This window comes from Metopolophium dirhodum, chromosome 2, assembly GCF_019925205.1.
Source record: "Metopolophium dirhodum isolate CAU chromosome 2, ASM1992520v1, whole genome shotgun sequence".
Lineage (NCBI taxonomy): Eukaryota > Metazoa > Arthropoda > Insecta > Hemiptera > Aphididae > Metopolophium > Metopolophium dirhodum.
The window spans coordinates 28505977-28532982 of record NC_083561.1 but is presented as its reverse complement, the minus strand read 5'-3'; the positions used below and the strand labels follow the sequence as shown (position 1 = coordinate 28532982).

General features: G+C 28.6%; 1 protein-coding gene across 3 annotated transcripts in view; it reads right to left on the bottom strand.

Moving 5' to 3' along the window:
• The window catches only part of LOC132939100 (phosphoinositide 3-kinase adapter protein 1), a 33580-nt gene extending 9939 nt beyond the window's left edge, over positions 1 to 23641 (bottom strand). The window contains exons 1-4 of one of the 3 annotated variants that reach the window (XM_061006118.1): positions 23366 to 23641; positions 17893 to 17931; positions 15913 to 16172; positions 12289 to 12499 (exon numbers count right to left, since the gene is read on the bottom strand). In XM_061006118.1, coding sequence (XP_060862101.1) covers positions 12289 to 12499; positions 15913 to 16172; positions 17893 to 17908 — 487 coding nt within the window. In that variant the 5' untranslated portion in view covers positions 17909 to 17931; positions 23366 to 23641. Of the gene's footprint in view, positions 1 to 822; positions 1166 to 12288; positions 12500 to 15912; positions 16173 to 17892; positions 17932 to 23365 lie in introns of those variants that run through there. The other 2 variants (XM_061006119.1, XM_061006120.1) reach the window with 2 other exon arrangements.
• Positions 23642 to 27006: the final 3365 nt, after the last annotated feature.

The following is a 27006-nucleotide window of genomic DNA, read 5'->3' as shown; positions in this document are numbered from 1 at the left end:
ATTTTAACTTACTCATAAATTATAATAGTTATTTAACTAAAGATTTTTTTAATTAAGTGTTTTCCAGTAAAATACGTAAGTGTTAAATAAACTAGGTACTATTACTAAGTTTCATTTATTGTAAAAATATTCAAAAGATTAAATTATAAAATATTATTTTCTGTATATTTACTCATGTCTATGCGAATTTAAAAGATAAGTTTGTCATTTATAAATGTTATTATTATTATAGTTTATTCTTAATTACAAGTTTTTTTTTTTCAAACGAAAAAGTAGTGATCGTCTCAATCAATATTATTTATTTATATTATGCACCAATCCTATTCATTATTGATGTAAAGGGATCCGGTATATTCTATTTAGATCGCATCATAATGTGTTATAAGTGAACATTGAAATTATAGTATTGGTGCAATGTTGCATGACAAAATAAAAATATCTTATCCAAGACGTATAAATAATAATAGTCTTTTATTTAGGTAACTCGTGTGATCTTCAAAAGTTCTCGTATACATATAAGTCTTAGTATAAGTTGTTTTCTACAAAAGTGGAGGGGAGGGATTCAATTGATAGTAAGAAACCAAAAATTGCCCATACCTATATGATACGTCATAAAATCGAAGCGTGAAAATGGAAAAATTATAAAAAAAAAACATACTGAAAATATGTGGCACAAAATAAAAAATACTATTATTCCTCGTCTACTGAGGCGATACCTAAAAAATATTGTTAACCGTGACGAAAAAAAACCTGATAACTCTCGCGACTATCGGAAGAGTGAAGACGTCGCGGGTTATACATTATGTAATTTTAAAAACTCACTTATGATATTATATTATTATGTTCTAGGTACTGCAGTAGACTCGGACGTGGACGGTCGGCCGTTATGTCGGGTGGCGAGTTTTTATTGTCGTACGCGATTTATTATATCGTTCACACGCGACTTGTACGTACGTACAAATTTACGACGCCGACAACGACTCGCACATGGAAAACAGCTTGACGAAAACGAATTCTGACCAGACGGACCAGCGCTGGACGTGCGGACGGACGCAGGCACTGACGAATATCAACACCGACGTCGACAAACACATTGGCGGACCGCGGTGATAATAATAATAATATTATCCGTGCGGCGGCGTTGCTTGCCGTAGGTGCCTCTATACAACTGTGCGGTTTGAACCTGCCCAGCGACAGCAACCGAAACGGCAGTTGAATATGAATATCATGTATATACCTACCACCACCACTACACACAACGTTTCGTATCGTATCGCATCATAATATACAGGGCAGTCCTTAGGATTTGCGAAGCCCAGGGCAAAAACCAATTTTACCACTTTTTTCAAACGCGAGGCCCTGCTCAACCCCCCCCCCCCCCCCTTCCTCTAAGGACGGCCCTGATAATATATAATTATTAGTATACAGAAAATTATCAATTATAACAATTATACAACGATTAATTATATACGTAATATTATTAATCGTATATATAAATATATATAATTTTGGATTAAATATTATTTGCTGGAAGCGTGGCGATCGCGCGTCGGACGTCTGTATAAATAATAATAATATAATATCCATACTTATATTATTATGTATATAATACTTATCGTTAAATCATCGTTCGAAATTGTATTGTGACGCATAAATGAGAGTTAGCAGTTTGGGATAATATATAAAATACATCGATAGGCCGAAATTCCGACGATACCATAAACATAATGCCATAATGAGTGCGTCATAAAACATAATATTATGAATCGTTGCAATATTGCAGGGTAGAGTAGCAAATAAGGTACTAGGTATATTATAAATATTAAATAAAAGCTCATCGAATGGGTACACTATTTTATTGTCGTAACTCATAAGTTCCGTATAGATAGTGTGAGTTTTTATGCTGAGATACAAATAATTATTTTCTAAACCATTCCGTCCTAGGCAGAAGTGCAGACAGGATGTTTTTGTTTTATATTTAAATATGACATGTGAGGGTTTATAGACACTCTTCATTGTAGTCATCAATCTTAATAATAATGATATCAAATATATGAAATAGAACCGCAAATGAAAATATACTTTGTAGAAATCTGAATCATATAGTACACCTACATAACATATTGTGTTTATTGATTAATATGTGCACCAACCCAAGTAACAAACCAATATTCTGCTGGCGTCCCTACAACAGCTGTACCTATACCGTGTTGCCTTACGTTTTATCGAATTTCACAGATATTATTTTTACACATAATATAGATATGAAGATAATAAGGTAATAAGAGGAAAGCGAGTTAAAAAAATATCACAATTTGGTTACGTTTGTATATAAGTTTTAATTTTTGTGTCATAAAAATTTTAATTTGTAAAATATTTTAATTTTATTTGAAGCTATAATAGAAGTGTTTAGTGAACATTTTAAAAATAACTTTAAGGAATGTTAAAAGTTCACAAATATATATATTATTAAATACAGACATAAATCCAGGACGTCTGTATGGTCATATTATTTTATGCATTCAACATATTTTATAGTTTCATCATGATGGTTTTTAAAATTAAATATGGCCAGACAAAATTGTAAAATAAAATAAAAAAAAAATTATAAAAAAAATTTAAAATTAACCTTGTCTGACATTCATATTTGTTAATTATTATAGAGGAATATTTGAATTCGTTTGTTGGATTTTATTTATTATTTTTAACCTAACCACCCACTAATTTAGAAAATGGAATCTCAAGTAACGTTGCTACTTTGCTATAATTTTCACTGTATAAAATTGAAAGCGTATACCTACGGACTACGGTGACATTGTGACAATGTTGTTAAATAATGAATATTTACTATAGTTATTTGATATTGACGGTTTTAAGTTATATTTTGCATATGAAAAATATTAACTCAGTTTAAATGATATTTCATCATTCAAAGATCTTGAGAGAATTTCGTCCTACACGCGTAGGTGTTTGTTAGTTACAAAATAAATTTAATAAACTTAATTTAATTATTTTTTGTGTAAATTAAATGGAAATAAAAAAAAATTTCAAAAACCACTACTATATTTAAGTAGTACACACACATTATAAAATAACGTAGGTAACCAAAATACATAAATTATCAACATTTCTACAAGAACCTATCATATTGTAGTCTGCGCCTCATGCTCCTATAGTGCGTACATTGTTAATAAATAAATAAATGCCTATAATTAATTAAGAAAATAGGTACAAATATTCTCTATAAATTAATGATTATTGACTATACTATATTATGTTTCATGCAGCCTATAAGAAACGTATTTTATTAAAAAAACATTTTTAAAACGTACACCAATGTATTGAACATGCTTCTATATAAGCTATCGATACAGTACTGTTACTTCGAAGAAATAGTATCAAATTTACAACAGGAAGCGAAGTCGATAAGTAACGGCGGTAGCCAGTTTAATCAACTTTAGTAATGTCGTAATGACATTGAATCGAATTAACTAATTATTATAATATAATAATATGCATGTATAATGATTCACGTATATGAACTGCGTGTATATACAAGCTAATCTACACCTATAACCGACTACATTTAGTATATTATATTTGATCAAAGTATTATGATTTATGATGTATTGTACGTACGAATTATTTATATAATAATTATTGGTTTAATGAAGAGTATATACTAGGTACTAGTATGATATGTATTATTATGTTTATGTAATATATATATACTTGTTTATTTTTTATGGAAATAATAAAAAAAAACATAAAATAAAAACAATCATTATATTCTTGTCCAGCGAAAATCCGTATTTAACCAATCATCGTGTACGTAGGTACTTCTATAATACATATGTGTGTATAAATATAATATATATTATATATATATATATATATATATATAATAATATTATGTACGGATTCTTAAAACCCAGTAGCGAATTGTTAATGCGCATCGTGGTCCGTGCGACGACGACAGAATTACAATGCGAAAAGTTTCTACATTTAAGGCATAAGACGTATTATGTTATTATATTAATATAAGTAGGTAGTAGGTCTGCCTCTATATATTATATTATATACACACACCGTGTTGTTTCGGATGACGTAAAACGTAAAACTTGACGCTTCTATACGGTTTGCAGGGTCGTCGCGGTGGGGAAATTGATATTCACGTCAACCAAAACATTGATGATGATGGTTTCCAGTTGTGGTTGGTTTGAAATTTATGCATTTATTTAACACGTACCGCGTAGTGCGCCCATAATTATCGTCACATTATATTATATAGTTTTTACGCCTTTGAAGGACTGCTGCTCATGCGTATTATACGGTATATACAATACAATATGTGTATAGCAGTAATATATTATATACTTGTAATAATAATAATTAATAATTTACAGATAGAAATCGATATTCAACTTGGGTCACTGATAATTGACCGTTTTATACCAGCTGAACGTGATGTACAGTTTATTTCGTGGACGACCCTATTCAGTTTTCAGAATATTTTACCGCGGCAGATAATGCCTAATATTAAGTGGCCAGAAATGAGAATATAATAATAATATGTAACGACTAACGAGTTACATACCTACAACAATAGGAGAATACGGCGATAAATCGCGTTTTTATAAGACTTACAGTGGTCTTCAATGACATCATTATTATTATTAAATACAGTATTTATATGTGGACTCTACCTATTCAAGCGGACATCGATGAGATAGTAAAAAAAATATAATAATATCGACAGTTAAGAGGTTGTAACAATAAGAAAAATACATCATCTGTCCTTTGCAGGGCCCCCGTGCACGAGTACTGAGGAGTACAATAATATTAAAGTGTGAAAAACAGTTGTAGTTCTCTGAAATCCGATGATCGTGGATACACGGAGTTAATATTAAGGTATAAAACATAATCAAGGAAGTAATTTTATACGAGTTTTGGCATGCGCTTTTTTTCGATTTCGATTTGTACGAACATTTTTATTTTGATTACCTAATATAATATATTATATATGTTAAAACTATTCAATCAAAATACTCTAAATAGTTACTAGCCTAGAATAATGAATTAAAAATTAAAACTAAAGAAAATAAACTCAAAACACGATTAAATCGTTACCTATCCTAAATAATTTCTATTTTTTATTTTAGGTCATGATACCATAATTTCATCCGTTTAAACGCTAATCGTAATCATATCATTATGGAAGTGCGGAGAATGGTTTAACTAAAATATACTCCTTGGACCACGTGAATAAAGAAAACTGATGCTGATTACAGTAGCTGGTATGTGCTTATATTATTTCCGTTACACGCCGTGTCCAAAAATAGACATTACACGATAAGAAATCACACTTAATCTATACCTACTATCACAAACATTAAAACTTTTTGTTTTCACATAATAAATGAAAATAAAACATTTTATAAAGTCACCTATGCCATGGAAAATGATTTTAAAAATAATGGTAATAAAATAAATGAGTATTTAGAAAATCACATACCTACCTAGTACCTACTATAGTTGTAATAGAAACTATTTTTAATTCATCATTTTTATTTTATTTACTGTTTTATGCTGAACATAGATCAAGTTTGCTACTGTTGCAGTATGATGTATGTCTTGTTGAATTTAAAGTGTCCACATAAACAAATACATAGTCATTTCAATATTAAATATTTAATTATCCACAAATACATTATTTTTCAAAAGTTTGTTCAATTGAAATTGAAATATCATTTTATATAGCCGTATAGGTTTATATTAGAATATGTTTAAAACAAACATTTTTAAAATTGAGTATAGACAGTATAATAATATCAGTATTTTGTTGATGACATGATATGAAGGAAATGGTAATTGTATGAAGGAATTTAAAAAGAAAATGTAATCTCCTATACTAATTCTATTTTAGTTTTTTCAAATTTTCAGAAACAATTTCTTAATATTATAATTATTGTTATATTGGATTGCATGTGTAGGTAGTGTTTGTATTCATATACGTGTGTCTATCGCAATATTAAAGCTTTTAAAATATTTACATAAATTAATTATTATATGTTTTACTTTTTGAGTGATAAGAAAACAAATATTTTTATTTTGGGTTTAAATAAAGTAAAAAATAAATTAAATTATGAGTTTGTTAGAAAAAAAAATAATACAGTACTTAGAGTATTTGCAGAACATAATTATCTTTTTTATTTTTATCCTATACTTATTAAATATTTGATAAAAATTAGTATAATAAAATTCAAATTAAAGAAGTACTCTGTACTATTGACCGAAGTTATCAAAACTAAAATAATATAATCTCTGAAAAATGATCATGGTTCGGATTTTATTACCTATTATTTATATTATGTCACATTATAGAAGATTATTACTTGTTATGGTAATTCATTAATAAATAAATATAACTAGCATCTTAAGTAGTGCGTGGAAGCCATTCATTTATCAGTAATGTATTTTTGTTTTATATTTCTGAATATTGTCCAATTTGCAATTATTATTCATGAGCAAGAAAATCTACCGGAGATTAAATTCAAATGCAAAATCTAATAGTATAATCTAATAGTTTAAGACCAAATATCAATAATAACAATTTTCTTGGAATTTTTAAAAATCTTTAAATAATTAATAACTACACGCAGTATCATAATAATTTTGTTGTTTTAATATACACCTATTAAAATCTAATCATTTATCAAACAAGTTCAAAATCTGGGCTATACAAATGTGTATTAGTATTATACATTAGGTCATTATAATGGATTTTTATTTAATTAAATTTATATAATCTTGTAAACATAAAGATTAAAAATTCGGACATTATTACTGGAGCTTATTTAAATTATAAATTAATTTATATGGGTGTGTGAACACTGATTATTGATTTGTGTTTAAATGTTTAACATCAGAAAAACAACATTTGGTGGTCCAAGTAAAATAAATAACTATATATAATATGTATGGTATAGTATGATTTTTTATTTATATTTTAACTTTAAAAATCTGAATTTCTGCCTAATGTGAACAAAATATTTTATTTTTACTTTAAACCGTCTATAATGGCATTTCGTATTAAAATGTTATTTTTGGTCTGAAATAAATTCAGTCTTGTAAAGAATACTATTTTATTTTGTATTCGGAATACGTATTTGAATAAATGAGTATTATAGTAATCCAAATACGTAATTAAATACATTTAAAAAAAAGTATTCTGAATACATATTTAAATACTTGAAAAGTATTTGAATACTATTAAAATAAATTTTTTTCCAGCTAATAATTGTCTGTTTTTTATAATGGTTGGAAATTATATTTCATTCAATGACAAAAACTACTAAAATAACTTGTTTGTAAGTTATAGCTTATAATGTGCCCGGTTTTCAATAGAAAAATTTGTTTTGTCATAAATATGAACTACTTTTCGAATTCAAAAAAAAAGTATTTGAATACATGTATTCGAATGTTTAACAAGACTGGAAATAATTTAATACTGAGTTTTGATGAGTAGCATAAATGTAAATATTTATAGTATCTATTATTATTATATTATTATGTGATATTTAAATTTAATATATTTTGTAGTGACTCATGAGAATATAATAGCCAAAGACCATAAACTGGTGATATCCACGTTCATCAAACAATTTATTATTTGATAATATGTCAAATTGTTTGAATCAACTTGTTAAGTTATTAATACAAACTGTAATTAGGAATTTTTATCGTAGTTTTATTATACAGGGTGTATCTTATAACAATTTCAAAATTTTTAAACACGCAGGTTAAGGTGTACCAATAGCAAAATCAACTTTATTTTTCAAATGGTAACCACTATATTTTTTAATGAGTTCTAGTAACGCTTTTTTTTCTAAAAATGTTGATAGTCAAATCATCAATTTTGGTTCGCTAGTTTATTAACTATGGTCCTCTAAAGATTAGTAAAATATGCATTAATATACTTTTAATTGAAATAATTGGCATAGGTTTAATTTACAAGAGCTAAATAATTTTTTCTTATAACTACCTTTTGATACACTTAGTATACAACTTAGTAGTTGAATCGGTAAATTAGTAAATGGTATTCGATTGTTGACATTATAATATGTCTTAGGTACCTATGTATGTGGGTTAAAAAAAATATGTAATGAATTAAGTGCAATGTTTTTGGTGCTCTTTTTGTAGTGGTATAAACTTGAAATTTAAACCATAGGTTTGAACCAATTTACCATTATTACCTTAGCCACCTAATAAAGAATTCAAATTTATGATATTGTAAGAAAAGTAACTGTGATGAAAAAAATGTAAAAAAATTAATTACGATTATAAATAAAATACGATAATAAAATAAATTACGATTATATAAAATTAAAATAATAGTACTGATTTTTATGATCGTATGTTAGGGGGATTCGATACCGAGATTTTTTGTTTTTGTCTAACACACGCGTGACATAGTATTTTAGATGTGATTTTTGCCAAATATACCAATTGATCTAATAAAGTGATAAGAATTCTAAAAACAGATTTGAATTTATCGTCAAGTTGGCTTGAAATCGACTTTCCCACATTTTTGATTTTTTGATTTTAACATCTCAAAAAATTTAAATTCAACAATTTTTAAATACTATTTAAGATTCTGAGCGAAACGATTAATGTATTGGTTTTAAAATGATGTGTGTTTTTTATTTTTTTTTTATTTTTGTGTCTGTCATCATCTTTTAGGACAGTAAAAATGCTTGGATTTTCTTCAACAGTAACTTTTCTGATAGGAAAGTGAATCTAGTTGGTATTCTGGGAGGGTCAAAAGTAAACATTTCCCAGTAATTTCAAAATCGGCGTGAAAAACAAAAGAAAAATTAGGGAAAAACGGACATTTTTAAGCAAAATCTGTTTTAGAGAAAATCGATTTTGGTTTTTGGTGTAACTCTAAAACAAATGACCGTAGGTACATGCAATTTTGACTGAACGTCTATATTAGCATTTTCTATACACCATAAAATTTTCGAAATATTTTGACTTATTTTGAGCTGTTTACGAACATTTTCAGTTTACATTTTTTTTAGTTTTTTTTTCTATAAATATCAATACAATTTTATCTGTTGGGTAAAAAAGCTTGAAAATTTAATAGAAGGCTCCTAGATTATTGTTTCAAAGGCAGATGAAAAAAATTAAAAATCCTTAGTCACAGTTTTTATTTATAAGCATTTAAAGTTCAAATCTTGACAAAATACCGAAAAATTACGAAAATTAGGAAATTATTTTGAGTTGAGAATTCATAAAAATTTTTCTTTTTAAATCTAAGATTTCAAAATGTAATACAAGATTATCCATAAGTTTGTCTACCTTTATCAAAAAAAAAAACTGTCTACAAGAAAGTAAAATTAAATTTTTATGAGCGTTTGAAATTCATGTTTTTACAACATTTGATATTCACTCGATATCTCACGTAACGATTTTCTTATTTTGTTGTAATTAAAAAACGTATGACTGTAGATACTTGAAAATTTCACTGAATGTTTGTATTAGTATTTTCTATACACGATAAAATAATATGACTCTTTTTGAGCTGTTTACGGACATGATGATTTGAAAACTATAATATATCGATTTATTATAGGTTTATTTAAATATTCCAAAAATTAGAAATTGAATAAAAACATATTAAAGGATTTTAAATACAGGATACAATCCCCTTGCACGATGCCTATATGATGACCGATGAGCACACCTGGTGAATCACCTTGTATGTACTTTATAAACGACGAATCAAACGCGATGATTGATGATGACTGTTAATGGTATTAAAAAATAAAATAATTTATTACATTATTATTTATTAGTTATTGCCTTGCTGTTGTACTTTGGATTGTAGATGCAAACGCCGTGCCGTCAAGAAAAAACTAAAATGCGCTAGACGCCAGCCGTAGTCCGGAGATCCATGATATGCACATGTGTGTAGTATGTGTTGCGTACCAAAAGGAAACGGTGTGTAATAAAAAAATTAATCGTCGCTCGAAATAATATATATACGGTACACTGCAGTACACATAAACTATACAATTGCATACATCGTCAACCCTTTTTTCTCGTTATTTATACAATCGTTTAGCAAACATTTTAGTTCCATCTGCAGGTACGGAAATAAACATCCTCATAATATAGTGTACAACCACGGAAACACGTGCTACAACAGTGGCGGACTGAAACTATTTTAAGCAACACTTCCCTACTCAACAGTCAACAGTCACCCTCCTCTCGCACGCATGCTCAGACCCGTAGATGGCTGTTTTGTTTAGCCAACAGAAGATTTATTTTTTTATGGAATTGTTTGTATACAGGAACTGCACTCCAAGACGTTACGAAAGTTTCCCCGATATAAATACTATAATAATATATTATGTACAAACAATAAAACATAAACGAATAAAGAAATTGAAATATAATATCAGTTTCAAAAAAATAACTCCGAGAAAAACTTCAAAGCTTTCCCAACACGTCGTGTTGTTTATAGCAGTCGTGCTCAATGCAACGGTTAACTTATGGTTTATACATACTATATTATAATATATATTATATCAATCAGCTTGAAGTTATGTTATAATATATTACTGTAGTTGACATTTTGAATAGGTATTATATTAACTTATATTGTAAAAAAAAATATAAGACAATATAGTTAAAGGATTATTTTTAAACACGAAAAGTTTATTTTGTCATACCTATGATTATTAAATTAACAATAGTTTTGTGAAAGGGTTGAAAAATCATATTTTTAATATTTTAGTTTTTAGGTTCTATTATTGTATAATGTAGTGCCTAATTGACATTTTTCGTTTTAAATTTGTTACAGTTACTATAAATACATATTGCTAATCAAATTGTATTTTATATTTATTCATGCGCAACAACATTTTCTATTATGTGCTTAAGAATTAAAACTGCGTGTTTATACATTATACATGCTATGGTTCAAACACGATTTATTTAAAATTAAACATCAATTTAATAAAACGATAAGATGAAATATTATTATAATATAAAATGTATTTAGAGAAAATTCACAAGAAAGCATAACAATGCAAGCGTATATGAACTTGTAAACTTTTACTCTAAAAATAAAATTCTGTAATCCACGTTTGCTATACTCATTTAGCTTGACCTCGTTTTTTTGTGATATTGTACTTTATACAATTTTAATGTTTTAAAGCGTAGTAAAAAATATAAATTACCGCATGAAATCTGTATTATATTACATTGAAATGCAATTTAAAATAATGCATTATAATTTCATTTTTATGTATTTAAGCAATTGTTGAGTTTTGTTCAATAATTATTATTCGACTACGCCTTTGTACGATTTGAATATTTATAATCTTGTACTAATTTATTAATAAATTTAGAGCGTATACCTTATGTTAACAACCGTTCTCTCAGGGTTACCCGCTGAATACACATAATATTATTCTACATTTTATTTTATTAATTATTACTTTACTAACAATTAATGAATACAAACTGACGAGAAAAATCAACTTTCAAACAGCGACACTCTTGTTATTTAATATTTTAATAAATATGATTTTATGTTAAATCATTTATAAGATAATACCTACATTAATTTAAAATGCCGTAGCTGTATTATTATTTACGCATAAATATTGAATATCAGCATGGTAAATAAGAACGTCCGTCAAGATCAAATATAAATTATAACTGTACCAATAGAAAAATAAACCGATCTAATTGCACATTATTTATATATCAGGAATTCGCAATTTCATAATAATTCCACTTGATTAATAATTATCATTGCTATATAATTTCTCAACCATTATACGCTGCAGTATATAATAGTTTTAAAAACAATGCGTCTACAATTTTATCAATATAGTACTTGGTCGTATTAATTTCCCACAGTCCAATATTCCAATAAAATCAATTATTATTAATATTTATTACTATATACAGGATGTCCCACAGAGTACGCACTTTTAAATTTGGCGGCATTCTTTTAATTTTTGGTTTTTGGAGGGGGTCATATGCCGGATATTGTTTTGCATTGTTAAGTCGGAGATGAATGTAAATATGTAGAAAAATTTTACTCAAACGCGACATAAAAAAAAAACGATTCATCGTAATAATAATATAAGGATGTCGCGCGACAATTAGCTGAGGGATATGATTTTTGGCACGAAACTAAATATAAAAAGCACAAACGTATTATGTATACATGTGGTATGGATTATAGGTACTGAAATAATGAATTACCTCTGAAGTCACCAGCAGCTCGGGGAGATTTCGCCATGCAGTCGCTCAGCGGACGTCTGCTGGAATAATTTCCGAACGAGCTTATCGAATGTCTTCGGCCCCCTCGGACCGTAGCTTTCAGGTTGCTGTACCGCACGTCACCGCTGCTGCTGAAGAAAACGTCACCGTCGGGCTGCAGGTCGCAGTGAACTAAATCGTGTTGTAGCGAATCCTGCGTATGATAAATTGTTGTGTATAGGAACAATAATTAAACGTCCGTCAATTTTTGGTAACAATTATTATTTAATTAAACGCGTTACATCGGCTGCTGCATATATTACGATTTGTGATAATGCGGGGGTCACTGCATTCGATATACGACCGTAATAAAAATAATTATCTGCAGCAGCGAGTATCGAACATTATAATAATATTATACTGCAGCGATTATTACTATAATTTAGTACATCGATGTTATATTATTAGGTACCTCATTTAAAATCATATAGCCATATGGATCAATTATTTAAGCTATCATATGTGTATAAACACATTATAATGTATAATAAGGAAGGTAATGGTTAACATTATGGACGATTATATATTACTATTTTGTGTGTCAAGTTGATATTTTAAAAATAAATATGATAAATCATAATTCATATTATGAAATTGATCTCTTCTATACACATTAAAAATTAGGTACATCGCTACTTTTATGGATTGATGATATTAAAGATCACTTAAAAGTGTAACAGTGACTATATCTGTATAAAATCTGAATGGCTTAATTAATACCTACCAAAATGAAACTGCTGCATGAACTTCCCTTTATATAATAGTAAGTATGACTTTTGAAATCCTATCATAAATGTACATAGTATATTATGAAAAGTATAATGAAATTCCGGTAAATAAATTGTGCAGAGATTGAACTTAAATATTGCTATAACATTATCCATTGTTTAAAAGTGTATACAGTATGCAGTTTTTTTTGTGTCAATTTTTTTTATCTTAACCTTAGCCATGAAACACATAGACAAGTGCCAAATAATCCGTCTACCCGACCGTTTGGACCATAGACATATAATATAATATAACATAATATATTATATGTCTATATGTCTATGGTTTGAACTATTAATGATAAGGATAAAACCCTTTGCCAAAGACGTTTCCATTTACCAAGAATTTTTTTTGTTTAAGATAAGAAAACATGAGGGATCAGTTTAAAAAAAAAAAATGTGACCCCATTGTGTGTAGTATTGTGTTATTTTTGGATTATATAGTTTGTGTTTATACAGTTGTTGAGATGTGTACGAAAAATTATTTGTCGGACTTTTATGACTTTCCAAACAAATAGGTATATATCTATCATCGTAGGTGATTAAAATCTTATCTTTTTTTTTATAAATTATGCTGTTATAGATTTACAGCACGATTAAAGATAGTAATTAAAGATGGGTGTCATGCGTTTGGGCGAATTACCTTTTTACCCACAAAATAAAAGTAATGTGTTTGAGCGAAATGATACAATATAAAATATAAAATTGTAAGTTTGTAAAGATTAAGATAAAAATAATTTATTATAAAATCTATTGGGAATTTTATATCAATCTAAATATGGCACATAATTTCAATTTTGAATTACACACACTTATATGTTATATTATTTAACTTACATATTATTTTAATTTTAATAATATTTTAACTTGATTTTCAATAATTTCAATTCGCACACAAAAAAAAACAATCCACTTTTAATCATACCCATGGAATTCATGAACAACTCAGGTCTCAAAATGAGAGAGAAAATGGATTGATAAAATACAGAATCCCAGGATATTAAAAAAGATCGCCTAAACACATTACAATGTTTTAAAATCACTCACCCAAACGCATTATGCTAAAGTGCCCAAATACATTGCATTTTTTAAAAATTCGCCCAAACTCAAACCACCCATTAAAGATACTATCTATAGCCGTGATTTACAGTCAAACAACTGGAATTGATATTTTATAAAGTTTAAATATTAAATAATTGCTGATAGGCACAACACACGAATCAGATTGAATTACCAGTTCAGTGACTAGTTCACAATTGACTAATGTTTATTAGTAATATATTGTAGTTGTGAAATATATTTTTTGCAAATTATTCTTTGTTTGTTGGACTATTTATTGGTAGGTTAATCACCATCTTAATACCTTATTGTGGCTACATTGCATATTATAATGTACCTACCTATTTATATATATTTATCAATAGTTTAGCACGTTAATCTGTTGGTCGCAATTTAATACTTGAGCATTTAGTATAAAATATATTATACATTTTAGTACAATTATATTACATATTATTACCCTTACACGTTTTAAACAAAATTTTAATTTTTTCTAAGTACAATGTTTTAAATTTGTATAAAGACAATCGTCTTACTTGTGACACGGTGACGTAAAATTATGTTTAAAATGACTGTGTTGTATCATTGGTCTAAATCTCAACCTGTTATTTGTATGATTACTCGTTTGTTCAAGAACCTTTATAGTGTCTTTACTTCTTACAGGTATTTCAAAATATACACGCGCGTGGTATATACCTACGAATTTATAATACTATTTTTATAAATTATGATGATTTATGATTATATATTATGAATTAAAGTTATTAAACAATATTTATGATTGAACAATCATCGAGTGGTTGGTAAAATATTATACTTAGAAAACAATAGTTAACGATTTAAAAATACATAGATTTTATCGTTATTCCTGCAGGCTACATATCAAGTTGGTAATATTTGACTGATGGAATAATAGTAAAATTTATTCGAAGGTTCGATGTAGTAAATTACAGTATCTATATTACAGTAGAGACTAGAGGTAGTATATACACGGTACACCACTAAAATAATACTATATTCAACACACACACATTGGTACAATAAAAATACAACAAGCACCTATATGTGTACTTTCTCTGTATTAGTGTATGAAAAGATTACAATATTTTATACTGTTAAAATGTATATTGTTCAAAATATATATAAAAAAAAATTTAACATTTTAATCACAACTCAGTTTTAATATAATACGCGGTTATCGTTTGATGGGAGCTAATAACAAAATTTAAAATATATTTTATAAATCATAATCAACTAAATTTCAATTAAGAAGGGGTCACATCGCATTTTGAGTAGTAAAAAATTAACATATTATAAAAAAAAAATTGTTAAAATGTATGGTTAATTAATTTACCCGTAAAATGTTACCTAACTAAATCTACCTACCATTTCTTCATACAAATCGTAATATTATACGTACTTATAACGTCGATTTATGTAAAGATAATAAATAATAATACTTATGACTGTCAGTCAAAAATGCATAGTTTTTTTGTCAATTTTTATTGTAGACTAATTATTTGTTGTCTATATGATTATTTATTTTTTATAAAGGCTCCATTATTTTGGTCGAAAGCATTGGAAAACTTAAATTGATGATGACTGATAAGTGATTATGACATTTGTAATTTTTATACGCATATTATCATAGATATTATATTGCATATTATTCTAATTAATATGTATTATAATATGATTAAATATGTCTTTGATTTACGGTTAGTAAGAATAAAAACCTTACCTTGTGACCGGTGCTTGCGTGTCTCCTGTGCTTAACTGATGGTGCTACGTCTGCCGGCCTGGGCTGTCCCATCACCAGTAATCTGGCTTCTTCAATGTTAGCGCTAAAGGACCTCGTTAGGCACTTGTTACCGCTCCTATCTGTCTTTCTGGTCCTGCCCATTGATCCCGTCTCTGTTTTGTTCCTGGCCATCCTCTGCCTATCAACCAGCGGGACTACCCTCCGCAGCCCTTGGTTCAACGCGAAATAAGAGGGGTTGTCTACAATGATAAACAGTTGTATATATTATATAGTTATCCTTTATATATATATTATTATATACGCTACATGCACAATACTCGTTGATTATTTATTTTTTACACGCCTATTTTAGGGATTATTTTTTTTAATGTTTTTTTTTCCCCGTACATGTTTAAAATACTAATATTGTATTTTTGTGTGATTATAATATAGTAGGCATCTTACGTACTACGTAATACGTATATATACATATTTTTTTCTCCGTAAACAATAGCATAATGACGTTGTCCAGATTGAATCTTATTTCTTTGGGGTTATAACTTTTCGGTAAGCTAGTGGTAACCGTCCGCGTGCACGCTGTTCGTAAACGATTTACACATGGCGCACGGATCGTGTGTGCAATACTCCTCCACCACCCTCCCCCCACCCAATTCCCCCGCCGGTCTATCAGTTGGGTTTGGGTCGTAAAAACACCGACCTTCTGCAGCAGGGGCCCTATTGTACAAACACGCGGTCGTGCGTCTTTTGACTCGCCGCCCGCCGCCGTCGCCGACAGGAAACCGGACCCCGTACGCCAGACATCTTGACGGAATTTTGAGGCGAAATACGAATATCGGGAAAATATAATAATGATCCGACTGCGACACACAATGCCATCCGCGTTTGGCGAACGATGGCTGCATGAGCGGTATACGCGTTTTTCGAATAGTCTGCGAACGGCGAGAATAACATATTATATAAACGCGTGTCCGGATGCATAAATAGTGTTCGGTATGTATATACAGGAACCCCATACTATAGGAACCCTCGAATACGACGATATTATGTAAATACATGTAGGCATATACGTGTACATATAAGAGCCTGCGAATCATTATGTTTTATTGCACGCCACATCGTGATGGATTAATATTATATGATCTCGATGGAACCATATTATACAAGACGAGCGTACGCGTCTGATGTGAAGATTAAATTGGGCGAATTTCGTTTTCCGGCCGCCCACAAAAAATACCGTGACTTTTATAACGTATTATATTTTGCCGTTAAGACCGCGTTTGCCAAAACTATAGGACGTTTCGTCGTAAATATATCAATATTTATACGGTCATATATAATATATTATAGGGTCGTAGCGGGACGGTTATTATATTATACTCTACATATTATCAGTGTGCTACTATGGAATGTGTGCCGAAAACGCGTAAATCTTAAGTATATAATATTAGTATACCAGAAAGTAGTATTTAATAACGGTTTACAGTAATGAACTATGGTACAAAAATGTATTCCGCGGTAATATTCAACAGGTATATAAACGATCTTGATGGCAGGACATCGGCGGATGGACTTATATGTATGACGAGATCTCCGTGCGGTGGCACGCACTATATAATATAATGGTCGGCGGCCCCGCTGTTTCAAAAAAAAAGAAAAAAAAGACGCAACCGTTAAACCGTGAGTTTTGAAAAGAAAACGTTTTAGAAATATATTATAATAATAATAATAATGATGATAATAAAAATTATATATTATAATCGATTAAGTATTTCTAGTCACGGGGATGTTTTATATGCAGGAAGGGCGACTTAATGGGCATTGTGTGCGTGCGTATAGATAGGTATATATAATATGTATACAGTGTGGTGGTCTTCTTGTTTACTATGCACACGAGTGCATATGTAGCGTATAAGTTATCATTGAACATATAATATTATAACCGCCTCCAACGCTACTTACCCATTGCCGTGTCCATTGTACCACTAATTCTCTGGAAATCTATATATAAAAAATAAATAAATAAATAAATAAAAGAATATGACAACGTACGTTGTATAAAATGATTTAGTATCAACTGTATACGATAGTGTTATGTGTAAGGAGTAATAAGGACGCATGGAATATTATTTTGTCGTTATATATACTAACATTGTTGTGACTTGTGAACAATGATCCGAATTTCTAAAACAACGAACCATGGTTCAGAAATTCAGAATACGTAATCCATATCCGATTCGTCGTTTGTTTTTTGAACCAATCGACAACAATATTCAAGTTAAATGTCTGTTTAAATCAGAGATATTCAACTGGGGTGCCACAAACTTGGATTAGGGACTATAGAAAATATAAACATATATTATTTATAGGCGTTTTCTACAGATTTCAAAACGAAATAGAAAACCGGGGAAGTCACTCAGTCGAATAGATGCGAAGGTGTATTCTTAAGGATATTAATTAATTATATGTATTTTTATTGCTATTATTAGTTTATTTAAATTTTTAATACCTAATGGCTACAATATTATAATAGTAATACACATTTTGCTAGTTATTAGCAACCACTAGAAGGAATTTTTGAGAAAAAAAAACCACATATATCATATAGTAGGTATATATTATAACATAATTACAGCTAATAACTAAAAGTGTTATTTTTCGTTAAAATATCCAATTTCATCAACATTTGAACTTGAAACCATTATAAATAATAAATTGTGAATAATATTATGTATTTTTAAGATTTTTAGGTTACTAGTTAGTAGTTGTTATACCTATAAAATAAACTTACGAGGAACCTTGTATTATATTTTCAAGCTTTTTTTACTGAGTATAACATTTGTAATCAGTATATATGAAAAAAAAAACCATTCAAATGTCTATAAATGTCTAAAATTACTATACCTAATACCTATATATTTTTAAAAATTTCATTGGGTATGGAAAATTATAACTTAAGTACCAGTAAAATATTTCAAGTTTCTATGATTAATATTTTTTGAATTACAACAAAATAACAGAAGTCGTTTGAGGATAGAAATCGATATTTTACGTGTGATATCGTGTTATGTCTTATAACTAGGTAGGTACCTACCTAAGTATTGAATAATTGTTTTATATTTAAACATTGCTATTTAATTTACGAAGCTTCTTTTTAAAAAGGAGTTTTTAACTAAAAACTGTTTGCTTTGTGATTCGGAATGAAATAACATTAGACTAGAATTTTTAACTAAATTATTACCATTTTCTAGAAATAATATAGTTTTTTTTAAATTCTGATTTTTTAAACTATTTATAAGCATTTTAATTTTTATTTAATTTCTTTCGATTTATGTTAATATAAAATCTTTATTTTTCATTCAAAAAGCTTGAAATTTAATACAAGTGGTACCTTATTATGATGACCTTGCGGGATTACGTTATATTATGATAACTAAAAAATACCAAGAAAATCGTCTCAATTCTATTTTACGTGTTTTAAAATTTAAATTCAAAATTAACGATTTTTTTCTAATGATTTTAGTTATGGTGATATAAGTCGTAGCTCTATAAATTGGCTATGTCAGGTTTTTAAGAAATATTTAAACATTTATTTTGAGTTTAAGTACCTATACCAAAAAATACTATGAATTATAATGATTGTGACTCGAAAACAGTACCAATTTTTATTTTTTAGCATCAGCCAAATTTAAAACTTTAAATATAGTTGTTAGTTAGAATTTTCATAGTAATAACGAATCGGTATTAAAAATGAAAATATTATTGGTCAAAATTAAAAATGTTGGGTATATTGTTTTTTTAAATAAAATATGAATAGATTGAAAAATAATAATTATCATTAACATTTGATGTACCTACCCATTCATATTACTATAATAATAAAAAGTATATAGGTTGATAGCATAATATAGGTACGTTGATTAAAACGATATTTAGAATGTTGTGTGTACGTTTATATTTTACATCACCTCTCATTGCCAGAAAATTAATGGATAATGTTAATGGTCATGTGTTTAAATTTGAGGAATTTAGACTCAATGGATTATGTTATAGAACACATGTGCACCTTATCATAAACTGTTATTGTATTCGTTCTAGATTGAACATCATTAGATCTCCAATGATTGATATATTTTTTTATCGAGTTTGAAAGTGGTATTTTGAATAACGTATAATATTGACCTGTTAATGATTGCACATGGCTTTAGTGGCAGCATAGTCATAATTATAATACTAGTAGGTACCTATATATATCAGTAAAAAATGTGTTCAATAAAAATCATTTTAATTTTGAATTGAAAAAAAAAATGTTTTTTTAAGTAGGTACTTCAAATGTAAGTGCTAAATTTAAACTTATATCTTTTTGGATGCAGTATAATTAGAACATTGTTATTGACTTTATTAGACATTTATATTATATACCCATAGACATTTTCAATTGTCCATGAGTATATTATCTCAAGTACTACTATTATACCTCCCTATATTTAAAAATAAAATTTTAAATATCTTAACCATGTATAATACCCAAGATAAGGTTAATACTTATAATTTATAATGTATGGAAATATGCAATGGTCAATGGGTAATGAATATAAATGATTAATAAATGATGAGACTATAATATAATATAATGATATATAGGTAGGTATGATTAATGTCGATATTATAACGCTATAAAATATGTTATACTCTACAACTAATATTTTAATTTTAATTCTCATACGTTATATTTAAATATTGCTTCCAATTCGTATTGAATATTTTGAATATTTTTTTTTCAATCTGCTTCAGAAATGCAAATACTATTATCTTGTTCAAAAATAACAAATTGCAGAAATTAACATGAATGATTCTGATTATGTTAAATCAAACATCAATATTTACTTAATTGTTGATTATGTATGTACATTGTACATAAAAGATATTGCATATTATGTGATTTCCAATCGCCACGTTATGTTCTATTATGTACCTACACATCGTACCTACATATTGTTTATTTACAGATAATACTATGAACATTAGCGGAGATAGATTTTTTTGGTGGTGGGGGGAGGCTTGGGACCTACGGACTAAGCTCTCTAAAATTTAAAGTTAGCCACTCAAAACTCACAATGTACTGATTATAGAAATGGGCACTTGTAATATTTTTATAATTTTTCAAAAAATAAATAAATAAATATTTAAAATCAAACCAAAACTATATTATAATATGGCCATGTGGGTGAAACTATTCAAGTGAGTTGATTCAATTTTATTATATGAAAAAATAAAGCCCCAGTCTCTCTAAATAAGAAGTTTATTATACGATCATAAACGACGTTCTATTTCAGTCAAATTAATATTTTAAATTTATGTTTATACAGTTTTAAAAGAATTCAAAAGTAAATAAATGAATAAGTTGGCCATAAAATAAAACCATCGTTGTAAACTTGTAAAATCTATGTATTATATTAGCTTGTAACTGGATAATAATTCTAGTCCTATTTTTTGTTACAGTCCTGTTAGGATGGTCTTTACTTTTATCAATATTATACAGGTCAAAAGATTACACTAAACTTATCATATTATTTACTCTGATTAACAAACAAGTTGTTCATCAAAACGTTTAAGGATCTGTATATAATTAATGTCCTAATGATTAAATTCCCACAATTCGATAGGTAGGTATAGCGAGATAAACAGATACGATTGTTTAATACTGAAAAATATTTAAATATCAACAATGAGAGTTATTTTAGATAGCAAATACATTTTTATATTTGATTTTCGGTGAGAAATGTATACCTAGTCATTTTTGCTTATAAAAAAATCATCTCACCGAAAGCTAAATTTAAGACTATTTTATAAAGTCTATAATAGATAATTTTAAAATTCGTTTGATATTTGAAACCGATAGCACATTGACATGGTATAATATTATATTTATGTAGGTACAACGTAATATATATATATAAATAATATATATACATACCTATACGGCTATAATACACAACGTCATAATCAGAAATTTACACATAAATATGGTATAATATAATATTATTATGGTTATCGATCTCATAAATCTCATGATCACCCCGTAATAATCTCGTTCGGAATAATACTACGATATTGTCATAGGATCTTATTGTATGCTAAGGTGCCTGCAGTTTATACACGTTAAACATATAATGTGCAACGTCCAACACATCTGGTGACTATCGCAGGCAGCACACACACACACACACACACACACACACACACACACACACACTATACAAACGGGTTGGCTATATTGAGTATATTGTCAATCGCGCGTTTCGAAATAAGACGAGGGGTCTGCTCTGCTCTGCTCTCAGACGACGACTTAAATTGAAAGACAATCAAACCCCATGGCGGCGGGCTGGGTCACCAAACGTGCCCGTCAGTAATACCATTACAATATCATATATATATATATATTATTTAAGTACAGTCGCCGTTTTACTGTTGTACAGAGCAGCTGCACGATGACGATTTTGATGATGATAATAATAATATTACACTCACACACTCAGATCTCGGACGGCACGGATTTCGGACAGAACGTGTCCAGGATGCGGTTCGTTAATCCAATGAATAAAAAAAATGTAACACGCGATTATGGTCGGACGCTGATTTAATTACTGGCAATTAAAAAATCGTCGAACAAATATCGTCCGGTCGACGGATTCTAATCGAATTCGTTTCTGGAAACGTCGGCACGCAGTCCTCCATATTATTATTACACACGTGTATATACATACACACTCTATAGTACGATTGAGTTTGGCAACGCAATCGCGTTGTAATTATTTGGTTCGGAGGCCTCGACTACCACACACCAGCAAGGCAGCAAACGGATCAAAGGTGCGGCCGTGTGTGGATAACGCTACTATACTGTATATAATATAATACAATGACGCGCGTGTGTATACGAACATAATATATAAATATTGTCTGTAGTATACTATATAAAGTAATATAAATTACTGGGCTCAAGACGACCGCGGCGTTACAACGCACCTCTACTACTGCTGCAGTATCGTTGACCGTTGAACATGCGAAATGATAATATATTACAATATCATAGGCGAGATATTAGGTAAGGGATGTCTATTAATAATCCACGTGTAAAAAAAACAACACACCTCAATACTTTTATATACATAATACCTACACTATACCTATATATATATATATATGCATCGCGTAAGTCGTTGGTTTGACCGCGACGCGTCTCGTGTAGAGAATAAAAAATATATTGTATAGTATTCGAAAAACGAATCAAAACGCGCACTGACCAAACCACTACACCTACTTAAAATAAGTTTTCTGGTATACATGTTATTCTTTCTACCCGCGGCTATATTATATCGTACCATAGGAATATTCGATAAAACGTGTGACACAAAAATATTATTACAAAACGTACCTGGGAGTATATTATATTATATTTTAAATCTCAAAAACGCATCTCTCCTCTCGGCGGGGCCGCTTCGAAAACACCGTTTTGACTTGGACGATGACCACCTAACAATGATAATACGGTGTGGTTTTAACGCGTGTGCGGCCCGAACGACAACGACGACGACGACGAATAATAATAATATTATAACCGAGCTGAAAACAAATCACGTCCTACGCCCCCGACAGTTGGCGTCGACTACCGTATTCACATGTTATATTCGGTTGAGGATGTTGAACACACGCCGCCCATTGTACACGCAACGCACTGCGCAAGATGCGCGCGGCTGAGGCATTTTTATTTTTTTTACACGACGCGCGCCGAAAACGCCGTCCGCCGCCGCCGCGGTGCAAATACGCCGCTGTGCCGTCCGCCGAGTGGTTTCGTTACGATAGTTACTATTTTCTATTATGATATTGAGATTTCGAAAATCTAAAAAGACGGACGATTATTATAACGATATGATTTATAATTTGTCATACGAGTGCGCGGTGATATAATGTATCGCGGACCCGATGTATTGCGTGTATAATAATTAATTACGATTTACGATCAACACGTAGGTAAACGGGGGAATAGTAAACTCCTACAAACGTAGGTAATCTTCTACATAGACATAGTGTTAACTCCAACAAAAGATAGTGTAGACTCCTACGATGGCATAGATAATAGGTGGTAAGTTTTAAAAAAAAAGTCAAATTTATTTTTAAAACGTGGACAGGCGAATACCGCTTGTACTGCTGTTGTTTCCTCCTATCATACTTATATAAATTATAAAATTCAATAATTTCCTCCAGTTTGAATCGTTTAATTAATTAATTACCATACATTATTAAATATGAAAACTAAATGATTTATGTATATAGGTAAAAATATCTAAATTATGTTGAAATAGAAATCAGTAAAAAAAATATGTCTTCGTATTTTCGACATTAAAAATAAAATATATATGTCTTGCAATACATTAATAAATATTAGGTATACAAAAATCAATTCAGCTACATATATCAATAAAAACTTAAACAATAATTAAATTAAAATAAAACATTAAACAAAGTGTTTGTATTTTATCTATAAATATATATATATGTATAATATATATTATTATTTTCAACTTATCATTTTAGATTCTGAGCAAAGCGATGAATGTATTTTATAATTATGTGTGTTATTTTTTTATTTTTGTGTCTGTCATCAGCTTTTATAGGACGGTAAAAATGCTTGGATTTTCTTCAACAGTAACTTTTCTGATAGGAAAGTGAATCTAGTTGGTACTTTAGGGGGTCAAAAGTCAAAATTTCCAACTAATTTTCAAAAGCGACGTGAAAAATAAAAGAAAAATTAAGGAAAAACGGGAATTTTTACGCAAAATCTGATTTCGAAAAAATCGATTTTGGTTTTTGGTGGAACTCTAAAACAAATAAACGTGTATATACATGAAATTTTCACTGGTTGTTTATATTTGCATTTTCTATACAGGATAAAATTTTAAAAATATTTTGATTTGTTTTGAACTGTTTAGGAACATTTTCAGTTTCCAATTTTATTAGGATTTGTTTCTATGGATGTCAATAAAACTTTATTGGTTGGGTAAAAAAGCTTGGAAATTTAATAGAAGGCTCCTAGATTATTGTTTCAAAGGCAGATGAAAAAAATTAAAAATCCTTAGTCACAGTTTTTATTTATAAGCATTTAAAGTTCAAATCTTGACAAAATACCGAAAAATTACGAAAATTAGGAAATTATTTTGAGTTGAGAATTCATAAAAATTTTTCTTTTTAAATCTAAGATTTGAAAATGTAATACAAGATTATCCATAAGTTTTTTTACCTTTATAAAAAAAAAAAGTCTACAAGAAAGTAAAATTAAATTTTTATGAGCGTTTGAAATTCATATTTTTACAACATTTGATATTCACTCGATTTCTCATATGTAACAATTTTCTTATTTTGTTGTAATTAAAAAACGTATGACTGTAGATACTTGAAAATTTTACCGATTGTTTATATTAGCATTTTCTATACACGATAAAATGTTGAAAATAATTTGACTCTTTTTGAGCTGTTTACGGACATTGTTAGTTTTCAATTTTTTTAGTTTTTTTTTCTATTAATATCAATAAAATTGTATTTGTTGGGTTAAAAAGCGTGAAAATTTAATATAAGGCTCCTGATATATCGTTCTAATAGCAGTTGAAAAATATTAAAAATACATGAGCACAATTTTTTTTTATAAGCATTTAAAGTTCAAAATTTATCAAATTTAAAATTAAATAATTATTTTGTAGTTAAAAATGTATAAAATGTTCAACTTTTATAGCTAAGGATTGAAAATTTAAAACAAGGCTTCACGTAAATAGGTTATATATAAATTACTTTATTCACAATAATATCATCAAATATACTTGGTAATATCATAGGCTGACTGACCGTTTTCGCTCAGAATCGTTTTTCTTATACAATGATATTATATCTCGTTGAATTAAAATTTAACACCATCCATTACAGTGAATCACTTGTAACATACTGTACAGCAGAGCGACATCCACTTACCCACCTTTTTTTTTTAGCTATTTGAGTTTTTCAATTCCAAAATTGCGTGTTCAAAATTTCAAATAAAATGTTGGAGTGTAGGATATTACCCTATTCTATTTTTTTTTTCAGGTAAAAATTTCCATGTACGAGATTACACTATACATTTGATTTACAAGTAAAAATGTTATTCGTGTAGGAGTTTACATTTGGCCGGTAAGCGATAGATATTTTTATTTCGTACCTACCTCATACCTATCTATAGGTTAATTTCGAGTAATATAGGCACACCACACTCGATAATTTACTCGGTTGGTTTTCAGTTCACATAGGTAGATGCGCAGACTGTATAAAAAAATATTTGGTTCACATATTATTATATAAAAGTATTAGAATATTATGTTCCTTTTTAATATTTGTCAGTTTTAGAATGGTTGGAAATTAACGTGGGTCAATCATATTATTTCATTCAAATAGAACTACTTGTTCGCATAACTTACTTATAATGTGCCTGGTTTTTAATAGAAGTATTTGTTTTGTCACGAATATAAACTACTTTTCGAGTTAAAATAAAGTATTTTTGAACGAATAAAAATATACAAAAAGAATTATTCAGAATACGTGTTCGAATAATGTTTTGAAAAAAGTATTTAAAACAGTATTCGAATAAAAAATACTTTTATTTGAATACATTTATTCGAATAAATTACAAGACTGCACATTATATAATAAGTAGAAGCAATATGATTCAACGATATGATTCCAATTATAACATTTTTAAACATTAAAAATAATAATCGTTTACAGTAGGAAGGTACATCATTTTATGACTGACATTATATATTATATTATAGTAAATGTCTTATTTTATAATATTAATTGTTGTATAGATTATTAAGAGTTGTAGTCCGGAATCATACTCGTAAATATTTGAGACGTATATAATATATAGATTATAGAGTACCTATATACATTTAGGACTATACCGTACGTACTGCCGTAGTTCAATCATTCTTGAACTGTATTATAATCATAGAACAATATTTTTCTATGCTAAAGTATATTATGTAATATTAA